Source organism: Lepisma saccharinum, chromosome 20 (assembly GCF_977018435.1).
Source record: "Lepisma saccharinum chromosome 20, izLepSacc3.1, whole genome shotgun sequence".
In the NCBI taxonomy this organism is placed as follows: Eukaryota; Metazoa; Arthropoda; class Insecta; order Zygentoma; family Lepismatidae; genus Lepisma; species Lepisma saccharinum.
This window is the reverse complement of record NC_139248.1, coordinates 34,075,699-34,093,496: the sequence shown is the minus strand read 5'-3', so window position 1 is coordinate 34,093,496 and position 17,798 is coordinate 34,075,699. Positions and strand designations below refer to the sequence as shown.

At 38.4% G+C, this 17,798-nt stretch overlaps 1 protein-coding gene across 1 annotated transcript; it reads left to right on the top strand.

Moving 5' to 3' along the window:
- The first annotated feature begins 12,419 nt into the window (after positions 1-12,419).
- On the top strand, positions 12,420-15,696 carry LOC146003417 (uncharacterized). Its single transcript, XM_083141700.1, has 2 exons — positions 12,420-12,633; positions 15,155-15,696. The coding sequence occupies exons 1-2, from the start codon at positions 12,420-12,422 to the stop codon at positions 15,694-15,696; spliced, it is 756 nt and encodes a 251-aa protein (XP_082997826.1).
- Positions 15,697-17,798: the final 2,102 nt, after the last annotated feature.

The following is a 17,798-nucleotide window of genomic DNA, read 5'->3' as shown; positions in this document are numbered from 1 at the left end:
AACCCCTATCTGCAATATAGTTATTCTCTTTTCAGTGTTATTCAAGTGATAAGTGGAATGTCAGTACCTAGAGTGACTCACAACTTTATGAAGCATTTGTTGGTATGGTTGTCAATGACATCAATGCTACTGATTACTGCTTACAATTGTAATCTTGTATCGTTTCTTACTCTACCCCTTTATGACACCCCAATTGATTGTGTGGAAATGTTTCTAGAATCCGTGTTGAAGTGGACATCAGCACATAACACATTCATTCACATTTTTGAGGACTCTACCAGCTTAACTACAAGAGCTGTTGCTGAAAGGTTCTTGGCTGTGAGCAACGTCGAGGAATTCAATAGGCTAGCCAAAACTGGGAAAGTTGCATTGGTGGCAGAATTAACAGCAAGTGGACGCTTATGTACTGTGCACTTTCTTCGCAACGATGTTCTTCAATACATGTACCTTATGAAAGAAAACATGCTGCACTATAACATTGGCTTAATGTGTGAAAAGGGGTTTCCTCTCTTGGACATATTCAACAAGTTTCTCGCACGCCTGAGGGATTCGGGACTAGTTATGTTCTGGGAGAAGGATGTGTCTGAAAATGTTCAGCCGAAGGAATATTTACTACCATTGAAGTACAAACAAGATGTCGACGAATCTCCAAGAGCTCTTATTATGGACGACGTTTACGGAGAATTTATTTTACTTCTTCTGGGTTTCTCTATATCCTTGGTGGTATTTGTTGTAGAATATTCACACAAGATGAAAAAACATCGACGTTCTTGTTGAGGAAATTCGCTGACTTCATTCTGCCTTGGGTTTCCATTGTGATGTAGCTGTGATCTTTCATTTTCATGTAACCTAACAAAGAGTCAGCCCCGTACCGAGGAGAAGATTTGGGGGGGGGGGTATTACGTCTTGTTGAGACATATTCAGTCTCATATTTCTAATTAACACGGTAGGACGCGTTCTTGGCACTTATCATCGGTAGATGATCAGGAGTCGATATAATCTAATTAACACGACGACCCTTACTAATAAAGCAACATCAGAATTGAACTTATATTAGATCGTGCCAGATATAACCTCTGATAAAGCAGTAGAAGACAATTTCACTACCATCAGAATGTAAATCACATCTTAAAATAGCTGCACAGGAAGAATATCTTGATAACTTAAAATTGTTGCACTATGTCTACTTATTATTGATGGTGTACTTAGGTGTAAATATTTTTATGGATAGACTTTTGCTCAAGTTTCACTATTCAGTCGAATCATATTATAACCTGAATATATTCGTCTTTTCAACAGTATGGTATTCTTTAAGAAACCTTAGAAAACTATTTTTGTAACAATATTCTAAAAGCAATGAACTCAAATCAAATTTGTATTAAGAACAGTATACATTAAGTGTCTAACTTATACATTTGTATCTCAACAGATGAAGATATGTCATCGCATCAGCAAAATCATATTGAAAGATTACAAGATTTTATCTTAAATACTGCATTACAAATTTTCTCAGAAGATTTGGTGCATTCTTATGTTTCACATCGTAAATACCACATTTCTTTCTTTCCACGAGGATAAAACTTTCAAAGTTCACTAGTAATGTGCAATTATGATAATTGAAACTTTTAATTGTGTATTAAATTTATTTAACTATGTTAATCCATCACTTTATACTTATCTTGATGTTTCATGCTGAATCTAAAATGGACGCCAAGTTCAGATCCTCTTTGTGTCACGAAATTTTCATATTTTTACTTTTCCGACTTAACAATGCGGAATTTTTGTTATTACAATTTAATGCTACACATTTTCATATTAACGTGACAACATGTTTCGTCAAATTAGATCTTATTTAAAACAAGATTCAGACCGATTTCAGTCTTTATCAAATTAACGACCTGCCATTGCTGGTCCTACCATCCCAAGGATCATCAGTGTATACCACTCCATATTCTTTTCACTATACTCACAAAATATAAACTTGTGAACAATTTATATGTGAAAAATGTAATTTTGAACATTATTCTTACATGAATATTATTGTTACATAGTGTTTGCACAATAAATCAAATTATTAGTTACTGAATTGTTTGTTATTATTTATTTTGAGTTATTGGATGTTAGAGAAAGCCTTTTTTAACTTAGGTGGGATAAAGGTTTTTTTTCGAAGAACATAATTTTTTCCCGTGGGACATAGATTTTTCCCACACAAAGAATTGGCAATATTTATCAACTTTGCATAAGCAGGATTACTGCGCACGGCGCTACTAACATCTAATCGTAAATTTTTATACAATTTTTACTTTAAAACAACTTAATTTTGCTCGAATATGATTTCAAATCATATGAAATATGTGTGCGTAACCAAATAAGTACAAGAAAGCTAGTAAATCACAACGTATTGATGTTCTTATGTTTATAGCAATCCTAACGTAAGTACGATGGTGAGTAATTGCAACTGAAATAACATCGCCCATCTAGACTATCCTAAAACACTTCAATTTCAGAAGTGTACTCTCATTTTTATTATTTTTGAAAGTTTAAAATTTAGATTTCACTTTTTCCGAAATATAAATATTTGTCCAAATAAGAGTGTTTAAGCTATTATCATCATAATTTATAATGGTACGTGGTCAAGTACCGTTATAGGGGGGAGGGTTGAAGCCTAGACACCATGCACAGATGGTGCCATTCAAAGCTTTCTCTTCAAGACAAATAGGAAGAATACGTGACGGAGAAATTTACACTTGAAGAGGTATATTCTAGTAATACACTGGTCCAATTTTCTTTTCACAAAGTAGCAGTAATAGTATGTTTTTAAATAAATTCTTTAGACGCCAGGACATAAATGAAGTATTCTTTATTATGCTAAACGTTTTCATGAAATCATACATTCAAACTACGAACCTTTAAATATAATCTGCGTATATCATTTTAATGAGTTTTGTTTGTTTCATTTTTCAAAATTTGTAGGATGAAAATGCCATAAGAAGGTAAGGTCGTATCCAGAGAGAAAATTAAGAGGATGGTAATCATACTTTATGGACATGTATTTATTTATATTATTACTCCACGGTTGTCAGACAGTAAACCGTAATACAAGGTACCAATCACATTATGTTACAGTGACTGATTAAAGACAATGTTTGTAAGAAACAGCTGAATATTACACACAATAAAATAAATATATGTAAAACAGATATAGATAATGTAACGTTCATAATATGAACCCAGCAAAAATCTGTGATAAATAATTTTCTTAAGGTCTTACGAAATACAAATCTAAGTTCATATATGTGAATATTTACATTTATTTTTGTGATATTGCTCATATAATTTCTCTATTATACCTGTATCAAACACAACCTAACCCTATAAGTGGTAGTTAATGATCTCTACATAGTGTATTAGAACTACAATAAAAGAATTAATTATCGTTAACAATATTCAAACTATTGAACAAATAATTGTTGAAGGAAAGAAATCACCACTTTATAATTCTAGTTGCCTAGATAACTAGATTGTCTACTTAAGCGTGATACTGACTTCTGAATTAGCTATTCGACCAATTATACACTACAATTGTAAATATTTTAATTCAACGGATAAATAATTTTCAAGTCATGTTTTTCTATTCTTGCATGCAATAGGACTTTGAATCCATTATGTAACAACGAAGGTTCAAGAAAAAAATGAGTGGCGAGGCAAGAAGGAAGGGGGTGATATTTCTTGGAGTAGTTACACTTAAATAAAATACAAAAATGCATAATTGTGCTAAAGATAACAATCATTAAGTATTTCTTGGTCGCTAGAGGAGGAGAGGGGAACGAATTAGTCGACCACGGGGCGTACGTCAACTGCTCCCAATTGATGTCTTCACTGATCTACCCTTTGTATTATCTCTCAAATGTCATCTTGTGTACAGTCAACGGCAAAGATACTGGTAAGCAAATTGTCCACCGCTATTTTCATTACTTTTTTATTCTACATCCTGTGTTGTTTTAAGGAATGAAACTATGTTGGTTCGAAGCAGGCATTGTTCTCTGCTTATTGAGGTCTTTATTTAAATTCATTGTCAACACATTGTGTAATTCAGACCGAATGAAAATGCGGGTGGACAATCCGCCTACTGTTTCTTTCACCGTTGGGTGTACCATTCGGCAAGAACTACCGTTGTATAGTTTTAAGTCCGATTCTAGAAACGGACAACCCATGTAGTACACATCTCCCAGGGATATACATATGATATCCACATGTGTCCACATCAGATCCATGGGGGCCTCTCCGAGGCCTTGCAATCAACGGGTCCCGGGTTCGATACCAGGTGGAGGTACATGGCACAGTGGTTCGGATCTTACTTTAAACTGTAGGTCCAGTCCCGATTAGCCTTGCTGTGCATAAAGAGGACTTAAAACACCAAACACATTCATAGATATTGTGGATATCCAGAGAATCCCGTCATGAATATCCATAGGATCTCTCGTCATACAAACTTTGCTTATCATGGATACAAGACATTTTTCGGATGTGTAGACGTGTGTGTGTGTGAATTTGTGTACGTCCGTGCGTGCGTGTGCTTGTGAGAGAGAGTAAAAGGAGTATTTGTTATTTCCGCATGTGTGCACGAGGTTTTTGATATGCGTAAATCTAGTCCAGGAATGTTCTTTTCGTATCCAAAGTAGGCTACGTGTGAAAAGTATCTGCATAATGTAGAGATTTGGTCCAATTTTAGTCCAGTATATATCTTTGCACATAATGAAAAAAAAAAACATCCGTCCCGATCATGTGATCCAAGTCGCACTGATATCCGAAACATGTCCAAAAGTCATCCATAGAATGTCCAAAACATGTCCAAAAATGAATCACAGAATGTTCAAAACATGTCCAAAAAATAGTTCACATAATGTCTAAAACATGTCCAAAAATGTTTCTCAGAATATCCAAAATATATAAAAAATTATCCACAGAATATAAAAAAACATGTAATTCGGGATGCCAAAGGATTTATCTCCTGAACGGACATATGGATATCCAGGAGACGTCCAATCAATATCTACTAGACATTCCAGGATATTCTCTGCATATAAAGAATTTCGGCACTAATATCCAGAAGATATCCATTATATATTATCTGGGTATTTGTATGCTGTATGGGAAACTAACAGTGCAACTGAAATAACTCTCGCTTCCAAAGTTTCCTTAAGAAATATTATGTTATTTAAAAAACATACAGCTCACATTCAGATGCAACTTCGTTTAAGTAGCAACACACACTTGTATTAACAAAATATAATGCTTAGTGTTCGTACACAATTGATACAGATAACGAGAAGCAAATGAGTCATACGTTTCAAATGTCGTTTTGGGCCTCACATTCGCCGTGTAATCGAAGGATCCCGGATTCGATACGCAGTGATCCTACTTTAAACTATAGGTCAAGTCCCAACTAGCCTTTCTGTGCATAAAGTGGACTTAAAACAAAAATTCAACTCAAACTCTAATGGCATCTTGTATGTTGAATTAAATTGAAATATTTTGTCATAATTTTTACATAGCAGAAAATCCTAACTTCCATATGGCATGAATATTATTGATTGACTTGCTTCATTTTACTTCGCTTTTTGTGCCATTTTTGGCTAATATACGAAGATGGGGATGAGTGATGACATGATGAAATTTATGAATGGGCACTCACAAACATCCATGCCCAGACCGGAATTCGAACCCGGGACCCCTGGAACGTATCCATTTATAAAACCTTGATGAATCCCAGTGCAGCAGTGCTGGACAGTACTGGAAAAGTTCCTCATCTGAAATCCCTCGGGATTCGAACCCGGATCTCCCTCGTGGCAGTTAGACGCCCTGCCGACTTTTTAAAAATATATCTTTATACTGATTACAACAAACTTACATGAAGCGATTTTTAGTTTAGTTCTTCGTCTGAGGAAGACCCTGATACAGGGTTGAAACGTTACCTGTTAAGTGTTTTTATCTTAATAAACTGCCTTGGTCAGCAACTTAGTGTTTTTAATATGGAAACAAGGCTTAATTATATTACAATCAATCAATGAATTGTACTAATAAAGGGAAGGTACTCCAACTTAGGAGTTAACACGTGATCCACCAAGAATTCGTTCGGGATCGGCGGCATATAGTTTCAACAGTGGCGTGTTACCGGCCATCAGACGTTATCATCTCCACTCTACTTTTTTTTTCAATCCGCTCAATGATTTGTTTAGCCACAATCACTCCTAGAAAGAACTACCACTCATGAGAGGGTTACCGCAAAAATCCAATGAATAGTAGTCGAGCCTTGTCAACCATCTCTGTTTCTTTGCAAACAGGTGGAAAGGGGAAGAAGAACCACACATTTATCGGGTGAGTTTGACGTTTCTGCGGTGAGCAGACGACAGAATTCCCCTCCTCCAGCGGAGGGAGGGAAGTCCAGATGTACGTACTACTGTTGCCAACGTAGTGTTTTGGAGCAAGGTTTGTTCAAATCACGAATCGCATCAAGTACTTATCTTTTCGTCTATACGTAAACGGTTTCAGTTGTAGTTAAATCCAGCTTTGGCTTTGCAGTCTAGCTCTTGTTGCTTCAGAGAAATAGTATCCCCGTTTTAGGCGAGATTTAGCTCTTTTCTGGAAATCCAATGTGACAACACTTGCTGATCCGGTAGGCCGCAACGGCAACAGGGCCCCTAAACAGGCACACTTGCCTCCTCAAGTCTTTCCCCGCCGTTCCCTTGCATTGGCGCCCTTTCCTCCTGTTGCCTCTTGAGAGTAGCGGAACGGCCTGTCTCTTCGCTTTTGTCGGCTGCAGGAAAAAATGTCCTCTGCAATATAAACTCAACTGCAACGCTATCGGTTAACTTATTTAACAATGTTGTTATTTTATTGAGAAAAAAACAACTTTTTAATTTCTTTACATTTTGCTGTTACCTGCGGTAACACCGGTTACATGCACCCCACGCCTCTGAGTTCCAAGTAATTTACATACTGTAGATGTTTCCAGTGACTAGAAGTAACTGTTACTTCTTAAGGCATTCTAACTGTAAGTGCTACGTTTAATAATAATTATTTGTAACTGTAACTGTTATCTTTGTACATGTCCCAGGGGAAGGAATTAAGAATTTCCCAACTTCTGATGCTATTTCAGTAATTGATCTTTACCAGTTGGACATTTCAGTGATCTGTTTTTTTCAGTCAGAAAGTCTGATTGATTTGATTTAATTTTTCTGCGCGTTTCTGCCACTTTTGGCTAATTGGAAGGTGAGGATGAATGATGGGCGATAAGATGAAATGGACAAGGAACAAACACATGTGTACAGCACACAACACAAGTCCCATACAGGATTTTACTGGCCATGGGTCAAGACGCCAGAGCCTCGTTAGTCTGCAAAACTACGTCCTGTGTGTACTACGAGAAAGGGTGGTTGACATTTGGGATTTGGGTGTCTCTGCAAAAGGTCACCACTTAGAGCCCACAATCACTCCGAAAGTACTCTTAATTCCCTCAGGGTAGGACGAACTAGCATGTACAGCGCTGTGTATATACACACGGAGTTCCGACATTTCCGACACCGTCATTTGCGACACTAAGGCAAAAACTGGTTTTTTCCCGTCATAAGCGGCACTGCTCGGATTTTCCGCTACGATTTCTAATTTGTTTACCAGAATTAGCGACATTTGCGTACGTGCAGTTCTGCATGCAAGTCTTCAAGGTCCGCAGGTGTTCGTCTTAGTGTGTTTCGGTGGTTGCTAAGCAACGGTAAGTATATAAAGCCACCCTCACAACGACACCCTCTGCGACACAAAGTGTAAATAGCTTCCCTTCACACTTTATCCAGGCTTAGAACTGGCAGCATAATGGAAGCTGGTGTGTTTTTGAAAACCTTTATTAGTTTTCCTACACACTGGCATCATGGAAGCTGGCGTGTTTAAAAGCTGGATGTATTTATATTTTGTCAATGACGGATTTTTTCGATCCCTTGTCAGTATAGGAGCAGACTGCAATCCCTTGTCAATGTAGAAATGTAGAATGCGTCGTTTCTCTTGTAGTTAAACCAACATCTTACTATTTTCATTCTAATTTCTGAACGTACGCCATTCTCCTCAAAAAGCGCTTAAGATCTCTATGCATTTCATAGTCGGCAAACGCTCTTTGTATTCTCTCATCTAAGGTAATGTACTGACGTCGTCTACGTTTCCCTTTAAGATTCAAGGCCCTCCTCTCACATAAGTAGTCGTTGTACACAGCTTCTAATCTTAAAGTCTTCACTAATTGGTACACGTTAGGACTTGACTTTTCCGTCAATACATTAACTGTATGGTTCCATCTCTCGACTGCATTGTTAGTCCTGTGCCGCTGTTGGGAGCAGTTCCACATGGAAATGTCGAAAACAGAGTTGTTCATCCACTGTTCAACGAAATAATCCAAAAATGTTCTCAATATGTCGTGGTTTGGCGCATCTTCCATCACACACAGCCATCCATCATCGACGTCAGCCACAGGGAGGTAAGCCATAGCTGAACACATTCTTATACACAGCCGTACGTCTGGATCTGTTTTGTAATCGTTTGTCAGTCCCAACTCCTGCACCTTTCGCCACAAACATTGGTTAAAATGATAATTACAACCACTGATCTGAGCCTCGGGAAATACTTTCTTCAAAGACGCTATTGCTGCTGCTTCGAAATCCATTTTTATAAATTTCGGGTTCCATCCATCTACATTCGCCTTTACCAACCTGAAAAATTTTTCATATGTAGTCTGATCCTTTTTGGGTAAGAGAGCATAGACTAAAGGGATAATGTTAGTTTCCTCGGCGGAGCTTCCAATGTCAACGTGTATGGTGTACATACTGTACAACTGGGAAAACTGTCGACTGCTGCTCCTGAAAGTACCGTCTATGAAACACGTCGTGTGTTCCGCTAAAGTCTGTCTTCCCTTAGCACTGCAGAATATTAGTACCCTCTGTTCAGCGCGATCTGCAAGTAAGAAACTTGATCCGTCATCCATCTTCAGAATATCGTCTGGTAGTGCTATTTCTTCAGCCGTTGAAGGATCTGGCGGTGCTTTCCCATTCTCCCTCCTTTCACGCTGCAGTGTTCTTTGAATAGATTGGTATGTGGGTACTTCGTAACCCCTGGCAAACAGAGTTTCACATTCCTCTCTGTAAATTCTACTTATTGGAGTATTTTCTTCTCTCACCCGTTTCTTCATCGCACAAACCTTTTCTCTCACTTCAACTGCAGCTTCATCAGGCCTGCATGTATGATCACCTTCATTCAGCAATTGATTTTCACTTGTCGTCAATAGTCTCCCTCTACATTTCAGGCTCTTCTGTTTCAAACAAAGCCACGTTATGTTGCCGTTCTTAAAACGCCGATGCATTCGGTACTGATACCCATGATGAAGAGCGCATGGTTTCTTCTTCGAAGTTTCAATTATTTGAACAGTGTCCACTGAAAAGAAGAAAGAAAAATAAATTTCGGGTTCTGATTACAATTAATCAGGCGCTACGCCACTGGTGAGAAATGTTCATACAGAGGTTTTCAAACTTTTTGTGCAGTAGCAAAATCTACACGCGATTTCCAGCAATGATAATAATTAACGTAGCGACCCCTACAAATAGTGTTATTTTATTGGATTAGTATAATGGATACCGGTGCATAATTTAACTCTCATTAAACAAAAGCTTGGATTAAACAAAAGCTACATTCACAGCACATTTTAAAATCTAGACACTTTAAAACTTGGTACTTACTTTTCCTCTGGAAATTATGAATGACTATATCGTCAAATGTGCTTCCCCTGGAGATAATATCGCTCATGTGAATGAAGGTCGTTGTGAGGGTGGCTTTATATACTTACCGTTGCTTAGCAACCACCGAAACACACTAAGACGAACACCTGCGGGCCTTGAAGACTTGCGTGCAGAACTGCACGTACGCAAATGTCGCTAATTCTGGTAAACAAATTAGAAATCGTAGCGGAAAATCCAAGCAGTGTCGCTTATGACGGGAAAAAAACAGTTTTTGCCTTAGTGTCGCAAATGACGGTGTCGGAAATGTCGTGGATTCTGTACACACACACACAAACACCCCCCCCCCCCACACACACACACACGTCATATCCACTGTTCATGTTCCTTTACATAACTTACTCCCTTCTTCAAGTTATATTATTTTAAAAAGTGAACGTATGAGGAATATAAAATGTTTTAAATTGCCGTCTCATTACAAATTCTTTCATATCGTATATTACAAGGGTAAGTCAATAATTATCCGCACTCTTGCTGCAATTTTCTTTAGGTATGCCGTCCTGCTTTTTCCTTTTGCATCAAAGAAGAACCGCCAGCAGTGATCCTTTTTGTTGTTATTGTTGCCTGAAAGTGTACTAAGGACCGGAATCCAGCGAAGCTTTGCATCACAACACGGGGAAAGTTCTATAGCTCGCTTGTTTGAATGGTTTGAGAAGTTAAAAAACAATCGGATAAGTGTTACTCATGAATAGGGAGACAAATTTATGGTAAATAAAAACTGAGGAGAGCGGTAAATAAAATGTTAGATCAGCGGTATATACCAGCGGTGGGGAAAAAAATTGGCACGCACTTCTTTCATTATGAGAGGAAACAACATACAAAAGAGCTATAAATTGATAAACTACTTCATTTTTATATATTGTACACATACACAAGTACTTAGCTGTCCAACCAAAAAGAAAACATCAACACAAAATCACTTCATTTGTAAATTGCATATCTCAGGTGATTTATTCATTGTATGTATTTAAAGGATATCCTTGCTGTCCAACAAATAAAATAATCACTACTGCACATACACAAACATATGTTGAAAATCACATGATGATAAACAAAATTCATTCATGACTGAACACAAATGACACCATTGTTCTCCTTGATGTGCGGGAACAGACTAATCTTATCGCTGCTACAGCTAGCAAGTTCAATGAAACTGAAAGTTGATTGGTTTGGTTTGAGTTGGTGTTTTAAGTCCACTTTATGCACAGTAAGGCTAATCGGGACTGGACCTACGGTTTAAAGTGGGATCCGAACCCCTGTGCCATGTGCAAACTGAAAGTTGAGTAGACATTCGGGGGAAGAAAGGAATGCAGCTTGCCAGGGAGCGAAGTTTTCGAACTGAGATTATGTGCATGGGGAATTCCAATTTGCAGCGTCTTCCTTATGCGATCGAAGATATAAAAACGTTCTTCAGCTGCAAGTGGTAGGAAACTTTAGGCAAACGTTTCATTACAAATCGAAAGTTTGCCCGCACAACCTCGATTGCCGGTTTTTACGTGTTTTCTACTTAATTTGATGATATTTCACAGTTATTTCGCGAAAAAGTGTTCATTTCGTGGAAAAGCACACATTTCGCATTATTTCGCGAATAAAACTCATGCATATTTCATCATTGGGGGGTGTTGTTACGTGCAGAATGTTCAAAATTACATTTTTTTTTCAGATTTCGTGATTTCGCGCGTCGCGAAAATTCAATGTCCCTACTCATGAACGAGGAGCAGAACATTAAATCACATCCACTAGTGACAACGCCATTGAGCAAGTTCGTGCCACGATTCTGACAAACTCACTAGTGACTATCGATGAAGTAGCAAGTCATCTGCACATTAGTGATACAAGTCTTCGGTGGATTTCGTTCCTGGGTGCACCATGAAACAAATGATCACTTCTCTGTTCTTCTTCTTCTTTGGTGCAAACGGGGAGTGGCGTATTTATGTTTACTCTGCAACAACACGAAAATGAAATTAGTGATGAACGATATATATGCGATAAGGCAACGACAAATGCACACTCTGTTGACGTGCGTGCAGAAAGTACACACAGGCAAGTAGTAAATGCATCAGCTTAAACCAAAAAATTTTTAAAGTCTGTAGCTCAGACCAAGTGTTTAACGAGTAAGATGCAGGAAGATATAAGTAAAGTACAGCTTGATATGGAAAGAAGTATTCCCTTGTATCACATGATGCACTTTGACAAATGATATACAAAAATGCACCAAACTGTAAACCTGATTCTTGACAAAAGCCAAAATAACACTTAAGTGCATCAATCGATGCTCTTCTGTTGCATCAAATACATTAGTTCTGTTTGTGTTTTGTGGGGCCAACAAAAATAAGTACAGCAAAAATCCGGATAATTATTGGACTGGCATTCGTGCAAATTTGCTTTCCAAAATGGCTGCTATCTATAATTTTACATGATTTTATTCATTCACACATGCAAGTGTGAAATGTACTTGGGCTACAAAATCTCACTAATGTTGTTGCAATGTAATTTTTTGATTGCAGTGCAAGGATCAAATTCAGCATGAAGATAATTTCATTCATAGCTATGTGCTGTGTGTTTCAAGTAGCTGTGACGTAATTTAGAAGCATGCCAAAGAACAAAGGAAAATTAGTTGAATTTCTCACGATGTTAATGCTTGACTACTTTCAAGAGGATACTTGTGTGATGATAATTCGAGATGATAACTTTCTAATAAATGCTGTAAGGGAACACTTGGATTTTTCACTTGTGTATGAAATTGATATCTTCCTCCCAAAGATCAGTCACACTGTTGATCCGTTTCTCAGTGCTATGGATCACGGTTGGTCAACTTTTATTTTCTCAACTTCTTTTCTGTCAGAAGGAGTTAGCACCATGCATAAAGCAACGAAGATATCTCTTCAACGAGAAACAAGGAAAGTGTGTTCAAAGAAATATCAGTTAAGGATATAGATATTTTGAGAAATTCGGAGTGGCAAAGAATGTTTCCATTTACTTTTGTTGGGGTATTTAAAGAAGTATGTACGTTGCAGACAGTTCCAAAGCCATTATTGACTGGAGTGACGTCAAGTACACGGATCGTGAAGAACTCAAGATGGCGGATATGTTGAATATTAAGGGGAAACTTTTTGGAATGATTTTATACCCATGCACCCCATACGTGATATAAGAGAAAGGAGTTCTGGACGGTTTTGATTACAGACTAATGAAAGCGTTCTCCAAAAAATACAACTTTACGTGGGACACTGATTCGCTACAGAAGCAATCACTGCAGGTTTATATCCATAATCTGTTCACTGGCAAATACCTAGTGCAAATACCGAGACTCTTTATAACAGAAGCGAGATACAAGAATGCAGTATCAGTGTTGCTTATATGAAAGCTAGTATACACTTTCTTACTCCAAAACCTGAAATGGAGAGCCAGGTGTGGTGTATGTTCGAGACTTTGACAGCTAGCGTTTGGGTTTCTGTGTTCGTCTTTGTCCTTGGAACAGCATTTTCGTTGTTCCTCTTTTCTGCTGCTCAGCAATATATACACCGACGAAGATGGAGGGACAACGTTGAGATGGACCTAAAGGAAATCGGTAGGGATGGGAAAGAGTATATAGATCTTGCTCAAGATAGGGACAGATGGAAGGCCTATGTTGCTGCAGCCATGAACCTTCGGGTTTAACAAGGCTAGAGAGTAGTCCCTAGAAAGCAATCCTTACCTAAAATTCACTTATTCTATGCAAATGTCTGTTAGAATAATGATCGGTTCTAGCATTCCTCATGCCAATCAGTCACTTGTCAAACACTTACTTGAGCTTCGAGGAGAAAGTATTCGAGTTGACCGCGGAGGCAGTGACAACCCTCATAATGAGTTCTCCGCCCTTCAAAAGCAGTGTTTGCAACCTCACTCATTTCTTGCTATTCTCAATATATGCTACCAGAATGCCTGTGATAACCAAGAGCATTTCTTAGCAAAGCTGTATATACACTACGTTCTTTTAATTGAAAAAAAGAAAAGTATATCGACCTTCTAACCTATTACGGCCATGTTTGTTTTGTACGCAATGCCGCGAGCTCCTCTTTCCCCCATTTCCTTCTCTCTCTTTTTCGTAATGGAAGTTATTGGATTAAAACATCTGTCCATCCCTCTGACATCATCAATGCGTATACACGTCTCTTCTCGATGTATTTTTTTTCACTAAGGCACCAAATATTTTACTTGCGAAACACCACAGGAAACTGTGCTACGTCGATGGTTGCCATTAGAAGCCTCTAATTCCTTTTCCACTTGGTGGTAAAGGCCTTACAACGTCTTTGTCACACTGCCACGTTTTGGCACCGTATGATGTTCGTTTATGTATGTCTTGTCTAAATAGAGTACACTGTTCTTCCAGTGTTTGGGCAGTCATGAATTTCTCTAAGGAAATCGGCGCGCAGAACAATAATATCTGGTTTCTCCATCAAAACCTCCTACTGGTTTCAGTTCTTTAATGAGGGAGTAAACATTTCCATAATGTGAGCCCAAATGAAAATTGTTTTTTTTTTTTCTCTCAACTTCTTTGATAGGTGTAGGTACAGTATTGTCCACAACGTAAGAATTTCTTACAAGCCTTCTAATAACCTCTTTTTACGGTTTGTGGCGGAGTGGTTAGCACAGTGCGCTTTGACGTCATAGGTCCCGGGTTCGAATCCCGCCTGGGCATGGATGTTCTTTGTGATTGTCCCATCTTCAGTTTCGTCTTATCATCAGTCATCCTGATCTTTGCGATTAGCCAGAACTGGCAGAAAGCGAAGTAAAATAAATAAAATCAATCAATGAATTAATAACCTCTTTATCCAAATTGGATCCATTGCTTTGGTTTATTTTACTTCGATTTTCTGCCACTTCTGGCTAATCGCGAAGATGACGATGAGTGATGATATGATGACATTGATGAAGGGACATGCACAGAAACACTACCGTCTACAAGCCGGAATTCAAACCCGGGCCTCCTCGTGTCGTAGCGCGCTGTGCTAACCACTCCGCAACGGATATCGGCGAGTATCTTGGGAAACGAGGCTTCTCCCACACTTTTTGCCTGGCTTCGCAATGCAGAACCCCTTTATTTCCGAATTATGCAAATCTACAGCTAAACTGAGTGACCAGTTAATTGATTACGTCTGTAGATGGCAACATTAGAATTTTGCTCCACCAGCCTGCCTTTTTCTTGACAAAACCCATATGGCCCCCTCGGATTTCCACTTTCCCCAGAGCTCAAGTTGTCGCGCGAGACCTTATAGTGTGGTCATACAGTATCTCCACTTTGCTCATCACTGCATACAACTGCAATCTAGTTTCGTTCTTCACAGTCCCTGAATATGACGATCCAATCGACACCTTTGATCAGTTCATAGATTCAGGGTTGAAGTGGATAACAATGGAGAGGAGCTGGGTGGTCATATTCCGCGATGCAAGAAACACAAAATTGAAGGAGATTGATATTAAACACAGATTAATCACTAGTCCGAAATATTTCAACGCACTTTGTGAATCGCAAGATGTAGCGTTTGTGTCAGAAAAATTATCTTCTGGCCGTATATGTAGTGACAATTTTCTGAACAAAGATTTACTCACGAACCTTTACTTGATGAGAGAATCGGTGATGAGTTTCAACGTCGGCTTTGTTTTTGAGAAAGCTTCTCCCCTTTTGCATATATTTAACCCTTTTCTATCACGACTCCGAGATTCAGACATAATATATCAATGGAGAAAGGAAGTTGCTGATCGCTACCAACCCATAGAATATTCATATCCTTTGAATTATAAAGAGGAGAATAAAGTATCAGATATACCACTATCCTTGAAGAACATTGGGGGTGTTTTTATACTTCTTATCACTGGTCAGGTTTAACATTTTCTATGTGTTGCATGGAATTGTTGATTATGTTCAACAATCACTAAACCTATGTGCTCTGGTTGAAAGTGAGTAAGGATTGAAACTTAGGGCAATTCCACGGAAATGTCAACCTCCAGTCCAAAAACTGAAGAGCTTTGTCATACTTGTTAGTTTGTTTTGAAGTGCGTGGCTGGTGACTGAAATATATTTGGGGTGGTGATACGTTGAGTGGAGAACCAATAATATAGTCTATTTGACAGTGGTGGGACCAGAAGAGAGTTGGCAAGAGTGGAAGAGGCAAAATTGAGGCGAGAATATTTTCTGAATTCTAAGATACCCCTAAATACAATACCATACGAAAATCTTAAATTAAAATGATCGCCCCCTACACACACACTCCTTGGTGCTGTCACTGTTATCTGAACATAAAGCAATTAACTTTGTCAGTAATCTACCGGCCAAAATTTGATAATTTTCCCAGTACTATCTCTACGAACCAAAGCGTGTAGTGTCTCAAAAGGTTTAGATAAGTCCACTTTGCATAATTTTGGTGAACCCCCAGCAAAATTATGCATGAGCCGCGCCTGCTTTGTACATAAAAATGAAGATGATATCATACAAGAGTTATACTTGTATGTAGTTAATGGAACATACCGTTGTTTCATTAAAAACAATACGGCAGGTGGTTAAAAACAGTATTTTTCAAGATGGCCGCAATATACCTCTGACGCAGTGAACTCCCTGTGCTGTATTCTTCCCTGTTCTATCTAGCTCCACGGAAGAAGCCGAAAAAAGCAAAGGGGGAAAACTGGGAGTCGGACCACGTGCCCTTCCGAATGAACACTTAACAGATGGCAGAATGCCGATAGCGACCGAGGTTCGAGGGATTTTATTTTTCGTTTCGTTTAGCTTCTGTATTGGGGAAAAGTAAGCATTCGTCAGGATATTATAATGCAAGAACTGTTTGCATGTATTGTTATAGTAATTCCTAAGATCTTCGATGTTTTAGCCTAATAGCCTATCTAATTTCCAATACATTTCGCCAAAAACTTAAGGGCGCAAACTTCCTCAACAACATTACAAATAGTTGTCGGGCACCCAAAGCCTTGCATGGCGAAGGTTTTTATGATTTAAAACACTATATCATCAAAATGAGCAGATTTACACTTAACATCGACATTTAAAATTGTTGCTTAATCCTTCAGTTAATGTAGACAAGTCAAAGAGAAAGAAGACGAAGACATTGCTAGTAGAAACTAATATTTATCTTGGCACACATGTAAGCGAGTATGGATATTGAAAATAAATTATAATTGTTATAAACTCCTACAGGTAAATTTTAAAACAATAATTTTAAGTTTCGCGAATTTTTCTTGATTGATTGATTTGCTTTGTATTTTGCTTTCTGTGCAACTTTTGGCTAATTTGCGAAGATGGGATCAGTGATGGATGATATGATGAAATTGATGAATGGGCATTCACAAACATTCATGCCCAGGCCAGGATTCGAAGCTGGGACCCCTGGCGTCGTAGCGCGATGTGATAACCATTCTGTCTCAGGGGCCGGCTCGCGAATTGCAATTCGCGTCATGAAGTTTGAGCATGGCCAGAGACTTACTTACCAAGCTGCTGTGAAATTAAAAATTGCTATTGAAATTTAAAAAAAAAACATATTCGTCGATATCATGGTTAGTGGAAATGGTGGAGGTTAATTCTTAGGAACAGGCAAAATAATTTCCAATGAGGAGAGAAGTAAGGCATTTCAATAATTGAAACCGGAAAAAAATGTATTGTGTACCTTAGTAATGTCTGCTTGTTTTGAGGGCATTGACGGGCGAGGAGGAGGGGGGGGTGTTAAGTTGAAACTATAATAATTCACAGTAAATGAAAATTGGCCTGTGTTTTGTAAATGGATTTTCGGTGGGCGTTCTCGACGTCAAGGGTCCCGGGTTCGAATCCTGCTCGGGCTTGGTTGTTTTTGAATGTCCATTCATCTATTTCATCATTTCATCACTCATCCCCATCTTCGCAAATTAGCCAAGAGGCACAAAACGCGAAGTAAAATAAACTAAATCAATCAATCAATCGGTGGGCGTTCTGGCGGACTGGCTAGCACA

What these genes read in the sequence shown, in the direction of transcription:
- LOC146003417 (XM_083141700.1), top strand. Translation starts at nt 12,420, where the DNA reads ATGCCAAAGAACAAAGGAAAATTAGTTGAATTTCTCACGATGTTAATG. An exon ending in TCTCAGTGCTATGGATCACG is followed by an intron (nt 12,634 to 15,154) that starts GTTGGTCAACTT and finishes CGTTCTTCACAG; the next exon opens with TCCCTGAATATGACGATCCA.